A 16,965-nucleotide genomic window follows, 5' to 3' on the forward strand; every position below is an offset into this window, starting at 1 on the left:
GTGTGGGGTGTGGGTGTAGGTGTGGGGTGTAGGGTGTATTATGGGGTGCACTGCTAGAGACAGCTCCGAGGTTAAGAGCACTGGCTGCTCAGAGTCGATTCTCAGCACCCACATGGCCACTCACTCACAACTGTCTGTAACTCTAATACCACGGGATCTGATACACCCTCTGCTCTTCCAAGTCACCAGGCAAACACGCAGCACACAGACATCCACGAAGGCAGAACACCTACACACATTAAGAAGCGAGAGAGGAAGCAGTCACTGGCACAGGAATCAGAAGCACAGTAGAGAAAGCCACGCCTCGGGCTGCCCGGAGGGTATCTCAGTGGTCGAACCTCTCCCAGGATCTCCTGCTCTACCCTTAGCCCTGAAAGTGACTGACGGGCCTCACGCATGTACCTGTGTGAACTTCAACACCTCCACGCCAGCGTTCTCCAGCTCCTCGGTGCAGTTGGAACTGATGAGTGAATCAAAGCTTCTAAGCACCTGCATTTACCATGGGCAGCACAGGGATGGACGGTGGGAAAGACGAAAACCTGATTAGAGCCAAGCAGCACAGGCCTGGGTGTGCCGTTCCAGCGCCCTGTTATCCTCCACACGTGCTCACACTGGCATGCTTAGCAGACATCCACTAGCCTATGTCACCAGTCTGTACTGTACTCGGTTTCATCAACACCTGTTAGAGTTCTGGAACATGAACGGTCAAACGTCAGACCTCGACTAGCTTCACGTTCCTCTCCTTCTGTTCTCCTTTCTTGTTCTTTCTTCCCCTCTGAGGAAAACTCTCTCACTTATCCTGTGAGAAACAGTAGCTACAGCCAGCATTTTAAACTTTTAAACTGGTAGAAGTGAATGTGGGGGGGCAGGGGGGACGGACACAAAAATCTGGCAACAGAAAGAAAATTTTTTTGAACATAGTATGACCCAAACTTAATCACGAACCAAATGGACAAAGACTTCATCATACCATGGATCTAAACACATCACACGGGCCACTTAGTGCCAACGACCACTGAAAACTTCGGGTCAGGTTTAGGACTACTCTATGTGAGGACTGCAGTTACAAAGCTCTTAAGAGTTAGTTCTTAAGAGCCGTAAGGCTCTTACAGAGACATACATATTCCTACCATCACTTCTTAGCATGTTAGGGTAAACCAGTGTAGTCTGGACTGTGCTGTATTAGAATGTTCATTCTAGAGCTTTACAAACCTGACCACACTGCCTGTAGCGATTTGAGCGGGCATCCCACACAGGCTCAGATATCTGAGCACTGGGTCTCCTGTCAGTGCTGATGTTTGGTGGTGGTGGGGTTAGTTCAAGAGGCACAGCCTTGCTGGAGGAGCAGCTCTGAGGAGGTAAGGCCTCAGGACACTGCCAGCTCACTCTTTCTGCTTCCTGTTGGTGGCTGAACCCTCAGCTTTGGCCATCACGCCTGTCATTTGTGACCACGATGTCCTGCCACAATGGGTTCTTTTCCCTCTGGAACAGTAAGCCAAACTCAACTATTCCTCACAGTGCCTTTGGTCCTGGTGGTGCCACCAACCGAGAGCCGCTAACGCACTCTCTATCCCTACCGAAGAGTCAAACGTCAAAGTGAGCCTGATTCTTTTCTAAAGAGAGAGATACTGGGTATCCAGAAAATAACGGGAAGTGGTTTCAGGGTGTGCTCTGAGTCTGACTCTGGGCACTGTGAAACGCGAAATCGACAGGTAAATACACTTGAGCAAGTTGGCCTAGAACCCACAGTGGAAAGAGGAACTACTCCCAAAAGCCGTCCCCTGACCTCCACCCAGGCAGCATGGTATACAGCCATCTATACTCTCACACACACACATATCATAAACGCACAACGATAAATTAAATTAAAAATTAAAAACCAGGCGATCTCTAGTTTTTTTGAAAAGAAAAAAGTTTTCCTCTAATAAGGAAAAAACCAAAATCAAGGAAAGGAGACAGGAGCTAGGACTTACCTTATCATGCCTGATCATAAGAGACGTCTTGGAGCCCAGGGCGGAGAGGATGCCCGCAATCTCCACGGCAATGTAACCGGCACCCACAATGACGCTGCGGCTGAAAGGCAAGCAAAGGGCGACCGTTTCTTAAACTGATTTGGAATGGCTTTAGTTAGTACGGTTAGCTTAGTTAGTACAGTTAGCTTAGTTAGTACAGTTAGCTTAGTTAGTACAGTTAGCTTAGTTAGTACAGTTAGCTTAGTTAGTACAGTTAGCTTAGTACAGTTAGCTTAGTTAGTACAGTTAGTTAGTTTACAGTTAGTACAGTTAGCTTAGTTAGTACAGACTGACTAACACGCTTCCCTCAGGCTCTTTGCCCACTTTAAAAAACATTTTAAAATGTTTTTTTTTTTAACATTTTATGAGCAACATGGTGACGTGCACCGAGATTCCAGCATTTGGGAGCAGAGGCAGCCTGGTGGGAGTTTGAGGCCATCCAGAGCTACACAGCAGGACCCCATTCATAGGCAGAACAAAACAAGTTTCTCTCATGGAAGAAAGAAAGATATTTTTATTTGACATTGAAGTTCCTCGTATCCGATTTTCATTTATTCATTATTTATTTAGAGCCAGTCGCTGTATCCCAGTCAGCTAATACGATACGTAGCTGAGACAGGTCCTGAACTCCTCCATACATAAATCTAAGGGAGTCTTTATTTTCAGGGCTGGGGACCTCTCCTTGGTCATTATTCAGTCCTATTAATCCTTGAAGCGCGATCAAAGGCCAATTTAAGGAGCCATTTTAAGTCAGGCATGGTGGCTCATGCCGGGGATTACTGGCATTTGGGTGGCCCAGGCATCAGTTGGATTCGACTTCCTGAATATATTCTGATTTAACAAAAGAGCTTAAGCCTCCGTTAAATGCTTGGATGAATGTCTGCATCGATGGTGGAGAAATGCTGTTGCTTGAGGATTACTTCAGGCTACAGGTTTTCCAAGGCTCCGAACATGCCCCTCCCTCTGTTGCGACACATGGGAAGTATTTAGAGGAAAAGTAGATGAACCCTCCTCCAGTACTTTCCGTAGAAGTGCCAGCCTACAGAGGCTTCCTGGCCCAGCTGAGGGATAAAGAACCCAGATGGACACAAATGACCAGCGAGGACCCCCTCACCCTAAAATCTGAGCACAACTCAGTTTCCACCCTAAACCCTGCGAACCAGCTCCCTTGCATCCCTGTCCCTCATTCCTGTCTCTTCCCTTCCGTGTCCCCCCCACCCGCTTTTGATGCTGATAGGGTATGACCCAGGGCCCTTTCCAAACTAGGCACACTTCGCCTCTGAGCTGTATCTCCAGCCTTAAAAACAGCAACAACAACAAAATGTTTAAAGACTGGCCTTGCCAAACGGCCAAGGCTGCCTCTAAGTCTGTTCAACAGGGAGCTTGAATCTGCAATCCTATGGCTTCAGTCTCCAGAGTAGCTGGGCTGATAAATCCACACACCGTAAGGGCTGGCCCATGAAGAATTTCTAAAGAAAGAAACACACCCTCAAGTTTGTCAAAGAGGAATACTTGAGAGTAGAGAGCTTAGAAACCATGGTGGATGCCTGAAAGATGGGTATTTTTGCAGGGGTTGGGGACAAGTGCAAGGGACAGGTTACCATCACACAGCTTCCTCTGAGAGCTGCGAGCAGCCCAGGGCTTCCCCGGAGCTCCCACTGGTGCCTTGACCTCACCCTGTCACTACAGTGTACAGCTACCACATGCGGCCTTCCAGAGGGTTCGAGCTGCCCACCCCATCCAGCCATAAGCCCTCAGGCAAATATGAAATCCTTCAGGGCATAGCATTAGTTCCTCACATATAGGATTTGTTCAAGACTATAGGTAATAATAAAAGAGAAAACCTTACAAGAGAATGAAAAAAAATAATGTCTAAGAAATAGCTTTGGATCTTTCTAGGTAGCCCAGGTTGGCCTTGAACTCATCATATGGCAAAGCTATCCCCCTGCCTCCGCCTTCCAAGTAATCAGGAGCACAGGGTTGCAACTGGATATTCTTTTTTTTTTTTTTGACACAAGGGTTGCCACAGGTTACCCAGCCTAGCCTGGACTGTCTAGGTTTCAGCCATTCTCCACTCTGGCCTCCTAAGCAAATGGGAGCACAGGCAAGAGGCACGATGCCCACCTCAGCTGTGAACTTCCTTCTGTTCCCAGAGCCTTCTTTAATAGCCTGAATGAGTTCATTCATTAAGCCTGTATTCATATCAATAAAAGTGTACTGCATAGTTCTAAACCACGTAATGGGTGGTCTGTAATAGTTCTCACCCCGGGCCTGCTCCGGGTGGGTCTGAACGGACACACTCCTCATCCAAACACATCTGAGTCATGGCTACCTTGGCTCACTTGCATCATCTCTGTGAAGCCTGAACACTTCTGGTAGATCGTGCTGAGGCAGGTGAGTGAGCTGAGATTCTGAGTTCAAGACAGCACGGGCAACTCAGAAAGGAAGGCGGGGTGGAAAAGCACGAGCCGGGTTCCCAGGGGAACGGCATCCCGGAGTCAGATCTGCTCACCTGGGCAAGTCTTCCAGCTGAAAGAACCCATCACTGGTTATCCCCAGACTGGCACCTATGGAGAGAGATACCAGAGTGATGATAAACACACGGCTTCACCTTACTTCTCAGGGACGAGGTAAGGGTTTCCCACTGTGATCTACACTGACCTGGGACTACTGTGTAGCCCAGGCTAGCCTCCATCTCATGGCAGTCCTGCCTTGGCCTCCTGAGCATTGGAGATTTGCGGTATGAGCTCCTGCCGTGCCTGGCCAGAACACTATTTACTCAAGACCCAAACAGTTCTCAGAAAACTCGGTTTTGAGAGCTTTGCTAGACCTCTGCTGAGAACATGTCTTTTTGAAGTCTTTCACATTTATTTCAAGAAATGGCAACAGTGAGGGGTAAGCATTAGATTCCCGGAGGGACCAAGGTCCTGTCAGTGTCACGAACAGAATCCAGCTCAGCTCTGCCTCCAATCCCAAGCAAAGGCAGGAAGCCAGCAGCTAGGTCTTGGCTCTCTTCACCTCCTGTACCTTCCTTCTTCTTGACATAAGGCTCTCTACACAGCCCCGGCTGCCCTGGAGCTCACTTTGTAAACCAGACTGACCTCAAACTCACAAGAGAGCTGCCTGCCTGCCTGCCTCTCCCTCCCAAGCGCTGGGCTTAAAGGCACCACCCTCCTGGCTTCTACCTTTTTTTAATTCGAGACTACCCATAGGGTTGTGGTGTTGATTTCCTCCTCGAATACCCCAACTCCATGTTTACATCTGTCCTGCTCCATAACATTTCTTTCCATATCTGTCCCTTTTCTGCAACACTCGAGGCCAGAATTTCAAATTTCAGAATTGGGAACATGTCTATGGGGGCATTCTTTCTTTAATTAATGTGAACAAGTGATCCCAGGCTGAACAAGGCGAGGTTAGCAAGTCGGTCAGCAGTGTTCCTCCGAGGCCTCTGCTTCTGCTCCTGCTCCCTCTAGGTTCCCACTTTTGAGTCCCTTCCCCGACTTCCCTTGGTGATGAACTGCAGTCTGTGAGCTTTTCCTGCCCAAGTTGCCTTTGGTCCTGGTGTTTTATCGCTAACTCAGACAGATGTCTGAGGAACACAGCCCTAGACTGAACTGTACATAATAAACTGGTCATGGTGGCACAGGCTGTAATCCCAGCACTGGGGACAGAGGCAGGAGGATGAGAAATTCAAAGTAGAGAGTGGACTCGAGACCAGTCAGGGCTTCAAGACCTATCTGTATTGGGGGCGGGGAGGGGGGAGTAACATAAAGGTACTTATAAAACAAAATTACTTTTGTATGTGAAATAAAAGTCTCCTGGGCAAAAATTTCTGACTGTTGTATGCAAATACTCAAAACAAACAAAAAACAAAAAACAAAACAATGTTAGATTTTGGAGCATTTCACACTTTCAACTTTCAGAACACGGACATTAACCTGTTCATTTAGAATTAAATCTCTAGCCTCTCACCGTTTTAGCAAAAGGAACCGAGTGCCTTCCCCCAATAATCCAGACACGGCCTTGAGCTGCTGATGAGTGACTCTTTCTCTAACACCTGCCCCTGCATCTCATTGGCTAACGGACTGTGACCTGTGGCGGTTTGCATATGCTTAGCCCAGGGAGTGGCACTATTAGAAGGTGTGGGCTTGTTGGAGTAGGTGTGTCTGTGTCACTGTGGGCGTGGGCTTAAGAACCCTCACCCTAGTGGCCTGGAAGACAGTCTTCCCCTAGCAGCCTTCCTATGAAGATGTAGAACTCTCAGCTCCTCCTGCACCATGCCTGCCTGGATGCTGCCATGCTCCCACCTTGATGATACTGTACTGAACCTCTGAACCTGTAAGCCAGCCCCAGTCAAATGTTGTCCTTATAAGAGTTGCCTTGGGGGATTGGGGATTTGGCTCAGTGGTAGGCCCTGGGTTCGATCCCCAGCTCCGAAAATAGGAAAAAAAAAAAAAGAGTTGCCTTGGTCATGGTGTCTGTTCACAGCAGTAAAACCCCAACTAAGACAGGGATAAACTGCATTTTACCCAATCTAAATGCCATGAGCACATGCACACCCTGGCTGATCTCAGGGAAGTTATGTTTTAAAACGTCTTTAAGTCAGTAATACACAGCACCTGACCTTTGGTAGGCTGTCTTCAGCCCATTCCCCCTAATCCAAGCACAAGTCTGAGCAACTGCCTTCAGAATGGGGTTGAGAGCTCCTGCAGACTATGTCATCAGCCTCCCAACCATGTCCAGCCTTGAAATTCTCTCTCTGAATACAGTCACTGTCAGTTTAGTTTCTGGACATCACATAGATCCTGTCACCGTTTATAAGTCAATAATGAGTTTGCCGTAGTTACCGAAGCCACCTTCCTTTGGCTTGATGAGTCTCCATAATTTCACTGTAACTTAATTCTAGTCACAGCTCAAAACACTTGCTTCAAGAAGTTCAGTGCTTGTCAAACTGACTGAATTGGCTGAAAGATCCTTCAAAGATGTCTTCATTACTGATTCTGCTGGCTGCTCTCTCTCAGCACATAGTTCTGAGAGTCCCTTTCTTAGGAGTCTTCCTGGTTCATGTCTGTCTCTACGGATCCTCCCCAGTCAGAACGCAGCCCGAGCATGGCGTCGCTCTCCTCAGCCCTCAGCATGAATTGTCTGATGCTCTGAAGAAAGCTGGCTACTGCAGGAGACTTTAGTCTGCCTCATTATTTTTATATTTTTATTGGATATTTTCTCTATTTACATTTCAAATGTTATCCCCTTTCCTGGTCACCCCCCCAAAACCCCCTATCCCATCCCCCCAACCCCTGCCTCATGAGGGTGCTTACCCACCCACCCACTCCCTCCGCCTCCCCACCCTGGCATTCCCCTACACTGGGGCATCGAGTCTTCACAGGACCAAGGGCCTCTCCTCCCACTGATGACTGACAAGGCCATCCTCTGCTACATATGCAGCTGGAGCTGTGGGTCGCTCCATGTGTACTCATTGGTTGGTGGTTTAGTCCCTGGGAGCTCTGGGGGAGGGGGGTCTGGTTGGTTGATGTTGTTGTTCTTCCTATGGGGTTGCAACCCCCTTCAGCTCCTTCAGTCCTTTCTCTAACTCCTCCATTGGGGACCCCATTCTCAGTCCAATGGTTGGCTGCAATCATCCGCCTCTGTATTTGTCAGGCTCTGGCAAAGCTTCTCATGAGACAGCTATATCAGGTTCCTATCAGCATGTACCCCTTGGCATCACCAATAGTGACTGGGTTTGGTGACTGCATGTGGGATGGCGCCCCATGTGTGGCAGCCTCTGGATGGTCCACCTCATTTTTAGACCCTGCTATCCCACGCTCAAATCACCAATTAAAGCACTAAACACCTACCTCAAGACACTCTAGGCCTTTACCATCTGGTGCCTTAGAAAGCTTAGAGGTTGCATTTGTTTTTATTATCTCAGTTAATGAAGGGATATTTTAAAGCATTTAAAAAGTGAGGCTGATTGAGCTTGCTATAGCAAAAATGTCTAGCCTATCGCATGTTCTCTTCCTCATGAGACGAGTCATTACATAGGCTCAAACAATAAAAAAAGTGAGGCTAAGCCTCAGGAAATAATGTGTATGGACAGCATGTGTGAGAGTCTGATGGATGGATGGATGGATGGACAGACACACTCGAGGGGGAGTGAGATCAGGACCCTTCCCCATCCTAGGCTTCTCCTCTCTCTATAGACAGAATCAATCATTTGGTTTCTATTGTTATTGTTTTGCTTTTTGTTAATTTTAATTATTTTATGGGTGTAAGTATTTTAACTGCATGTCTGTCTGTATACATTGCGTACACAGTGCCTGCAGAGGCTAGGAGAGGGTGTCAGATTTCCCAGACCTGAAGTTAAAGTTGGTTATGTGCATCCATGTTTGAGGCTAGCCGGCGGTTCCAATGCTGGGAACTGAACCCTGGTCCTCTGCAAGAGCAGCAAGTGCTCTCAAGCACTGAGCCATCTTTTTACCCCTACTGTTAGATTCTTTTAAGGACCACATACACATTCTTATTTTATATATAGTATTATCTATATTTACAGATGGGTGTTTTGCCTGCATGCATATATGTGCACCATGTGCATGCAGTGCCTGCAGAGGCCAGAAGGGGGCACTGGAGTCCGTGGAACTGGAGTTACAGAAGGTTGCTAGAAACCGAAGTCAGTTCCTCTGGGAGAGCACCATCTCTCCAGGCCCCAAGCCCCATCAGGTGCGTAATGATTTATTTTTTGCACTGCTGGAAACTGAACCAAGGCCTCACACCTGCTCGGCAAGCCCTCTAGCACAGGGCACTAACCCAGACCACCGCAGGAACCTTCATTATCCCTTTCTCCTTTTGTTCTCCTTTTGGCCACATCCTATGGCATTTTAGTTTAATTACTTTACTTTTCAGACGGGAAAGCATGCTTCTTTAGATGGCCACAGAGGGCAGGGAGCACAGTAGTGGCATTGGAACCGCCAGCTCCCTGCCTGTATTCTTTGGGGTACTGTTTAGTTTTAAGACAGGCTCTCACTCTGTGGTCCAGGCTAGCCTCAAACTCAAGGCGATGCTCCTGCCTTCGTCTTCTGTAATGGTTAATCTTGATCATCAACTTTGCAGGATCTGGATCAACTAAGAGAAGTACCTCTGGGCAGGTACTTTCCAGAAGGAATAACCGGGAGTGCAGTACGCATTACGTAGGTAAATTGTCATTTGCTGTTTGTGCTGTAGAGAAGTGGACTCTGGGAGTGAGAAGACCTCCCTCGTCCCAGGCTCAAGCGCTTATGTCAACCAAGATGCCCCAGCCTGGGTGAGGCTGAATCCCTGCTTCTCTGACAAGAAACAAGAACAGCTAAGGGTATTTTACTCTGTGCACTGAAAACAGCTAGGCGACAAGCCATTTCCAAGAGGCTACTGCTTACTGTCTATCCCAGCATAGAAATCCCTATGGCAGGAAGAAGACGAAAGCTGTGCCTGGGATCTCCCAGCTGGGAATCCCAGGACAGCCATTTCTGAAGGACGCTGTAGGTGCCTGATGCTACAATGTTACTTTTGCTCGCTCTCCCAGTTACACTATTCTTAAAGGTTTCGGCTAGGTGTTACATCTGATCTAAAGATGTTTTGCTCCCTGATGCTCCCTCCTACGTATCAGTTCCCTGCCATCTGTTTTTCTGTCTCCTCTGTTGTTCTGTTGCCCCACCTCCCCCTTTAACTGACATGGGAACACAGTTGCTTCAGTCCTTCAGTACTCAGAACCTCTCTAGGAATCCCCTGGGGCCTGCGGTACCAGAATGGAACTGCGGAGGCATCCAGCCTTGTACAGTGGGTGCTCAGCCTCTCTAGCACACAGACAACCTTGTGAGCGCCTGATGACTGTAAGGCCAGAAGGTGTTGGAGCCACAGGAACTGAGGCTGCAGGTGGTTCTGAACCACCCTGGTGGCAGTGGAAACTGAACTTGGGTCCTTTGCAAGAGCAGCAAGTGTTCTTTTTTTTTTTTTTTTATTTTTTTGGTTCTTTTTTTCGGAGCTGGGGATCGAACCCAGGGCCTTGCGCTTCCTAGGCAAGCGCTCTACCACTGAGCTAAATCCCCAACCCCGCAGCAAGTGTTCTTAACCACTGAGCTATTTCTTCAGACTTACCCATTTCCCTTTTCCCCACTAAACAATGAATACTGGAGTCTGGTTCCATCAGGGTTATGCCCTCCCCGTATTTCCAAGTAAATATTACATTACTTGAAAATGATACCTTTGTATTTTTTTCTCTAGCTTTGGGGGTTATAAATCCTGCTTAAAATTCCAAAGGGAGGGGCTGGAGAGATGGCTCAGCCGTTAAGAGCACTGCCTGCTCTTCCAGAGGTCCTGAGTTCAATTCCCAGCAACCACATGGTGGCTCACAACCATCTGTAATGGAATCTGGCACCCTCTTTTGGTGTCTGAAGACAGTGACAGTGTACTCATACATAAAAAATAAATAAATAAATCTTAAAAAAAAAAAATTCCAAAGGGAGAGAAAACAGCAATAAACAAAGTATATGCATGCATGCATGTATGTATATATGTATTATGTATGTATGTATGTGGTGGCACATGCCTAGAATTCCAGTAGACAGAAGAATCAGAATTTAAGGTCATCGCTGATTACATAGTAAATTCAAAGTCAGCCTGAGTTATATGAGACTATCTCAAAAACAAAACAAACAAGAGGGAAAGATCTGTTTAAGGCATAAAAGCACACACCCAAAGTGCTCCATTAGCAAGATTATCACAAGCTTTGAAGCCGGTCCATGAGAGTCGAAAAGATGTATAAAGTGTGCCCCACTGCTATGACTTTTGTTAGCTGTCAATATGGAAGAATGTAGAATAACCTGGGAGATGGGCCTCTGGGCATGTCTATGACAGATTAGCTGAATGGGAAGATCCACCCACTGTGGGTGGTGTCATTCCCTAGCCAGGGATGTATGGAGAAAGAACTGGGCAACAGCAAGCAAGCATGCACTCACTGCTCTGTTTCATCACTGTGCTGTGCTGTGCCCAGCTCCCTCAAGTTCCCACTGCTGTGACTTCCCTGCATGGTGGACTGCAATCTCAACTGTGTGAGGAACAAACCCTCTCTTGCTTAAGTTGCTTTTGTTGACAGTATTTTAGCACAGCAATAACAAATTAAGAAACTCACTATCCAAGATGTATAATAATATGTGGGAGAAAGAATGACTAATGCCTCTTAAGAGAATATGGGAAGTTTGTTCATGAGTCACCGCTGACTCTTTGCCCAATGTATAGACACATGGCCCATAGGACCACCCCTGAGATTCCTGGCTGGTATAATCTTTTACATCTTGCTATGTAAGAAACAAAAACATGGATCGGGGAGAGCTATTTCTTTCTCTTGAATAGTCACTGTCTATCGGATCTTAGAAATAATGACTTGCCTGACAATCCCAGGAGTGAAAGGTGAACGTTCTCCATGACTTCCTGTGCTGAGTCCTGGGCTTTTATGGTTCACTGTTAATTACCTCTTAGCTAATGTAGTCCCCAGGGACCGTCTTTTCTGACCTTTCTCAAGACAGAACCAGCGGAGGCAGATCCCATGATGTGGCTTGTAAACTCCCTGCCCTCACGGGCTTTTGGAAGACTCACCTGGGATCTGGCTCTCATGAGGAACCGTGGGCACACCACCCGTGGCAATCAGGATGTGCGGAGCAGTGAACTTTTTCCCGTTGACTTCCACCATGGGCTGGGGGCCATCTGCAAATGTTGCGTAGCCGTGGATGACTTCAATGTGGGACTGTGGAAGGGACACTGACGTCAGCATATTCCTAAGACTTACAAAGCCAACAAATGAAAAAAAACAAGTTGGGAGTAGCGGCATCTTCCTAAATCCAGCACCTGAGAGGAGGAGGCAGGATCAGGTACCTAGGGTTACCCTTGGCTATACAGCAAGTTCACTGGCAGTCTGAACTAGTTCAAAAGGTATCTATTCTGCTCTATACATTAGCTCCTCATTTCTTCATCAAAAAAACCAGCCAAGGCTACCCTCCAACCCAGTTATGTAGCCATGGATGTCCCAAAATCCTGATCCTTCTGTCTCTTGTCTCCAAGTGTTAGGATTATGCAGCCCAAGTTTTACTTAAGGTGGCAATCCTCCTGCCTTAGTCTTTCATGGCCACTTCGCAGCTCTTCACTGAAGATTTTGATTTTGAGTCTGTAAATAGATGGATTCCGCTGCCCATTCTTAGACCTCACTGCCAGTCAGTGAGAGTGAATGACAGGGAGGGATGACAGTGCTACCTTGGGTTAAAACCAAGTAAACAAAACCATGCTGTCACTCCAGTCAAGTTATTTTTGACTCCAAGGGTTGAAGGTGAAAGCCTTACTCACAATGAGAAGACTAAAACATGATATGCCTGAGGAGAGGGGGATGACTGAGAAGGACAAGGGAGAAATAAAGAAAGGTGAAAGGAACGGACACCAGAGAAATATTCTGGCCAAGAGGAGAGACGCAACCTTTTGCTTTCTTTGGTGGGAAAGAGGAGGGAGAGATCGCCCAGTGGTTAAGAGCACCGACTGCTCTTCCAGAGGTCATGAGTTCAATTCCCACAACCACGTGGTGGCTCACAACCATCTGTAGTGGGATCCTTGTCTTCTTCTGTGTCAGAAGACAATGATAGTATATTCAAACACATAAAAATAAGTAACTTTTTGGTGGGAAGAAAGTTACAAAACAAAATAAAAAACTACAGTGATTCTCTACAGTGGAAATAAACAGGAATGTCCGACCTGCTCTCAGTGTACAAGGGGTCAACCTGAGGGCAGCCAGCTAGCTTCAGCCGGCTGTGACCTGTCCTGGCACACAAAGGTGGACTAGGAAAAGCTAATGGAGCCACGTAAGTTCACACAAAGGAGTGAGTCAACATTTTGCAGCATGTCAGGGCTGAGTTCTTCCCTCCCTCCCAATCTCCCCTCCAGGTCTGTTCCTGCAGGAACCTGGCTTAATTAACTGAACTTCGGTTAATGCCAAACCCACAAGCACCCTGTTCTAACAAACTTTCTAGGGGACAGTGAGTTTGCCCTGGGAGAAAAGCAGCTGAGTGTGCCGAGAGCACAGGTAACGGTTTGGTGTAAGGTCTGCACCATCTGGGACTCTGCACTGAAGTTTCTTTCGCTGTGGAACCTCTCCAGTGACTATTGCCAAACAAGTTCAGCGTAAGCTCTACACACATCAAGACTAAGTTTTGGTTTTTTTTTTTTTGGTTCTTTTTTTTGGAGCTGGGGACCGAACCCAGGGCCTTGCGCTTCCTAGGCAAGCGCTCTACCACTGAGCTAAATCCCCAACCCCAAGACTAAGTTTTGTAAAATGCTCACTTCTCTATTTTTGGTTGTGAGCCTAGCCTTTAATGGCTGAACCATCTCTCCAGCCCAAAATGCTCATTTTTTTTTTTTTTTTTTTTGGTTCTTTTTTTCGGAGCTGGGGACCGAACCCAGGGCCTTGCACTTCCTAGGTAAGCGCTCTACCACTGAGCTAAATCCCCAACCCCAAAATGCTCATTTCTTGATAACCTCCTAACCTCCAACAACATTCCTGTTTATTTTTTTTTTAAGATTTACTTATTTTTATTGTATATGTATGAGTATGTTGCTGCGTGCCTGCATACATGTGCACCACGCACGTGCCGTGCCTGCAGAGGTCAGCCGAGTGCAGAGGACAAGAACTACCATTGTCAGTCGCCATGCAGGTGCTGGGACTTGAACCTGTGTCCTCCAGAAAAGCAGCCAGGGCTCTTAACTGTGAGCCATCTTTTATGTCCATCTTTTTCTTAAAATTTAGTTAGCCCTACTAAAAATATTCCAATGGGAGTTGGACATGGTGGCACATGCCTTTAATCTCAGCACTCAAGAGACAGAAAGAAGTAGGCAGACTGTTGTGAGTTCAAGGACAGCCAGGGCTGTATTCCAAGAGCCTATAAAGGGAGGGTGTTGGAGAGATGGCGTAGTGGTTTTGGACTTTAGCACCCATGTCAGATGGCTCACAATCGCCTGTAACTGCAGCTCCAGGGCATCTGACATCTTGGCCTTTATGGTCATCTGCACACACATGCACACATGTACACATTACGAGTTCTCACGCATACACTCTCTGTTTGTAGAAAAGAAACTGGCCTACTGGGTCAAAGGCCTACTAGATCAGTAAAGTCAGCTTCAAAATTATTTATAGAAATGGGAAGACACTGCCCAAGTCTACATTTTTGTGAGCCACCATGTGGTTGCTGGGATTTGAACTCAGGACCTCTGGAAGAGCAGTCAGTGCTCCTAACCACTGAGCCACCTGTCCAGCCCCAAGGCTACATTTCTGATTGGTCAGATCTGGTGGCTCCTCCAGTGTCAAATGACTCTTTCACCAGGCTCAGCGTCCAGCACACACACCTTGGTTAAATTGTTTTGGTAGATGTTGTTCAGGCGGCTCACGTAAGCATCCCGCTTCTCCTTGATGACACTGTAAAGAGAATGAAGTCAGTTCTCAGAAACAGTATTTCCTTTCCTCTCCTAGTAGCCAGGCCACCGGCCACCAGCACCACTGTCAACCAAGAATGATGCTTGCAACTGCCTGAAGACAGTGTCCTCCACTGTCCCATGTCACCTGCTTCCCAGGTGTTGATGTCCTATCCATTCTGGAGCGCGCTCAGACGGCATCTGCAATGTGTATGCCTCTTTCTGTGCAGAAAACGAGGAGATGGGCCAGCAATAATGACACATGCTGCCACCGGCTATGGGGGTGCACACCTTTAACCCCAGCACTCGGGAGGCAGAGGCAGGTGGATCTGAGTTTAAGGCCAGCCTGGTGTACAAAGTTAGTTCCAGGACAGCCAGGGCTACACAGAGAAACCCTGTCTGGGTAAAAACAAAACTGAACGGCATACACCTGACTTCCTCAGCTCAATCCCCAGAACCCTTAAGGTGGAAGGACAGAACCAATCCCCACAGGTTGTTTTCTGACTTCCATATATGTGGTGCGGCATTCATGTGTGTGTCAAGCAGACATGGAATAAACGTAAAAAACAAAAACCCAGGAGAACTGCTATGTCATGGAACATGATGGACTTTAAACGAACAGATCTGTTAAAACTCTGGCAAACTGATGGCTCCACTAGTTGGTGCCAATCAGAGAGGTACACACAGGACTGTCATGTTACCCAGGACAGACTTGGAAGAACAGAGACCTGTACTCCAGTATTCATGGTGGCTTAAAGCTAAACTGTGTATTTGCAATGATTAAAATGGTCACTTTTACATTGTGCATACATTCAGACACACATATCAAACCATACATATGGTACTGGGACTGAACCCAGGCCCTTACACAATCTAGGCAAGAACTCGTAAGACCAACCCATAGCCTCAGCCCATTCGGACAAGCATGGCTCGCAAAGCCACCTCGCAAAGCACGGCTAGGTTTCAAAAACACCCGTGCTGTAAATGGAACCCTGAAGCTCTAATACTTACTGCCAATTGAATTTACTCTTGCAGTTTTGAAAGCCGTAATCCACGTGATCATGTATGAATTCCGAGTGCACGGCTGTGTTCCACATTACCTATAAAAAGGAATCAAGAGCAATCATGCTTGAGTGCTGAGGAAAGGCAGAAATCCCGAGTGAAATATAACAGATAAAAGGATGGTTTGAGCCACCATGTGGTTGCTGGGAATTGAACTCAGGACCTCTGGAAGAGCAGTCGGTGCTTTTAACCGCTGAGCCATCTCTCCAGCCCTTATGTTCCTGTTTTAAATTTTTTATTTTTGTAAGCTTTGCCCATTTTCATTCAGCTCCGGGAACTGTGAGCTGTGATCGAAAATAAACCCTTTCAAGTCAGGGACACAGAAAGCAAGCAGAGACAACCCCAACTGGCATGTTATTCTGATTTAGTGAACATGTGAACACGGAGTGTGGAGGGAAGAAGAAATTAAAACTTACCTTTTTGGGTACACATCCAACGTTCACCTAGGGGGGAAAAAGACAAAGGTTAAAAATACTCTGTCCAAGTCATCCAAATACCTGCATGAATGTACGAGCGCTGGTCACCAGTCATGCCTGAGACCAGACACTAGTGACAGTCCCAGTCCCAGTGAGCTGGATCCCACGGCTACCTCCTTTTCCTACCACAGTTAGAAAATCACATTGTTCCGCATGTGACAGAGAGAACATTTGTGTCCACTTTTCTCACAAGAGGGGACGGGCAATGGGGCCATTTAAGCAGCTGGCTTAGAGAATCTTTGTGAACTCACTGAAGCACACAAGTACCTAACAGCCCTGAACAAAGTGCTAGTGGGAACCTAGGGCTTTCTCCCAGACCAAAGCAGTGAGAATCACCTTATTTACCACACAGAACTCAGCTAGGTCACGTCCTAGCACAAATAAAAAGTTTTAAGCTTGCATTTAAAGAAAGAAAGGAAGGAAGGAAGGAAGGAAGGAAGAAAGAAAGCATTTGTAAAGTCTTGAGAGTATCTGACCCTCACCAGGCCTGGTCGGGCGCCCCTGGAATCCCAGCTCTCAGCAGGTAGAGGCAAGAGGATCTGAATTCAAGGATCCTTAGACACAGAGAGGTTTGTGTCTAGCCTGGCCTACATGAGACCTTGACTCAAAAAATAAAAACAAAATCAAAGCCTGGCCCTGGCTGAATGAGTAACTGCTCTGTGTAAACCAGCGGGAGAGCTCCTTGCAGAGGGAAACCAAATTAAGCTCAGCCTTGAAGGGCCAACTAGAGACCCCCTCCCTGGCTGTCTAGACTTACCACCCGACGCACTGTCTAACCACTGAGTAGGAAGTAGCAATGTTTCTTGGCTGCTGTAAGAAGATCTAAGAATTAAAAGAAAAGAAGTGGAATCAAGCCCAAGGCCCCTGGGTTCAGTCCCAAAAAAAAAAGAAAAAAAAAAAGAAAAGGATAAAAAAAAAAAAAAGAAAAAAAAAAAAAAAAA

General features: G+C 47.0%; 1 protein-coding gene across 1 annotated transcript in view; it reads right to left on the reverse strand.

The window, feature by feature from the left end:
- Nucleotides 1–16,965, reverse strand: part of Gsr (glutathione-disulfide reductase) — a 43,844-nt gene that overhangs the window by 13,893 nt on the left and 12,986 nt on the right. Inside the window, 7 exon segments of the mRNA XM_032918758.1 lie at nucleotides 403–489; nucleotides 1,974–2,073; nucleotides 4,525–4,579; nucleotides 11,637–11,784; nucleotides 14,421–14,490; nucleotides 15,498–15,586; nucleotides 15,965–15,991. Of these exon segments, the coding sequence (XP_032774649.1) occupies nucleotides 403–489; nucleotides 1,974–2,073; nucleotides 4,525–4,579; nucleotides 11,637–11,784; nucleotides 14,421–14,490; nucleotides 15,498–15,586; nucleotides 15,965–15,991 (576 nt within the window).

The sequence above is a fragment of the Rattus rattus genome, chromosome 13 (genome assembly GCF_011064425.1).
Source record: "Rattus rattus isolate New Zealand chromosome 13, Rrattus_CSIRO_v1, whole genome shotgun sequence".
Taxonomy (NCBI): Eukaryota; Metazoa; Chordata; class Mammalia; order Rodentia; family Muridae; genus Rattus; species Rattus rattus.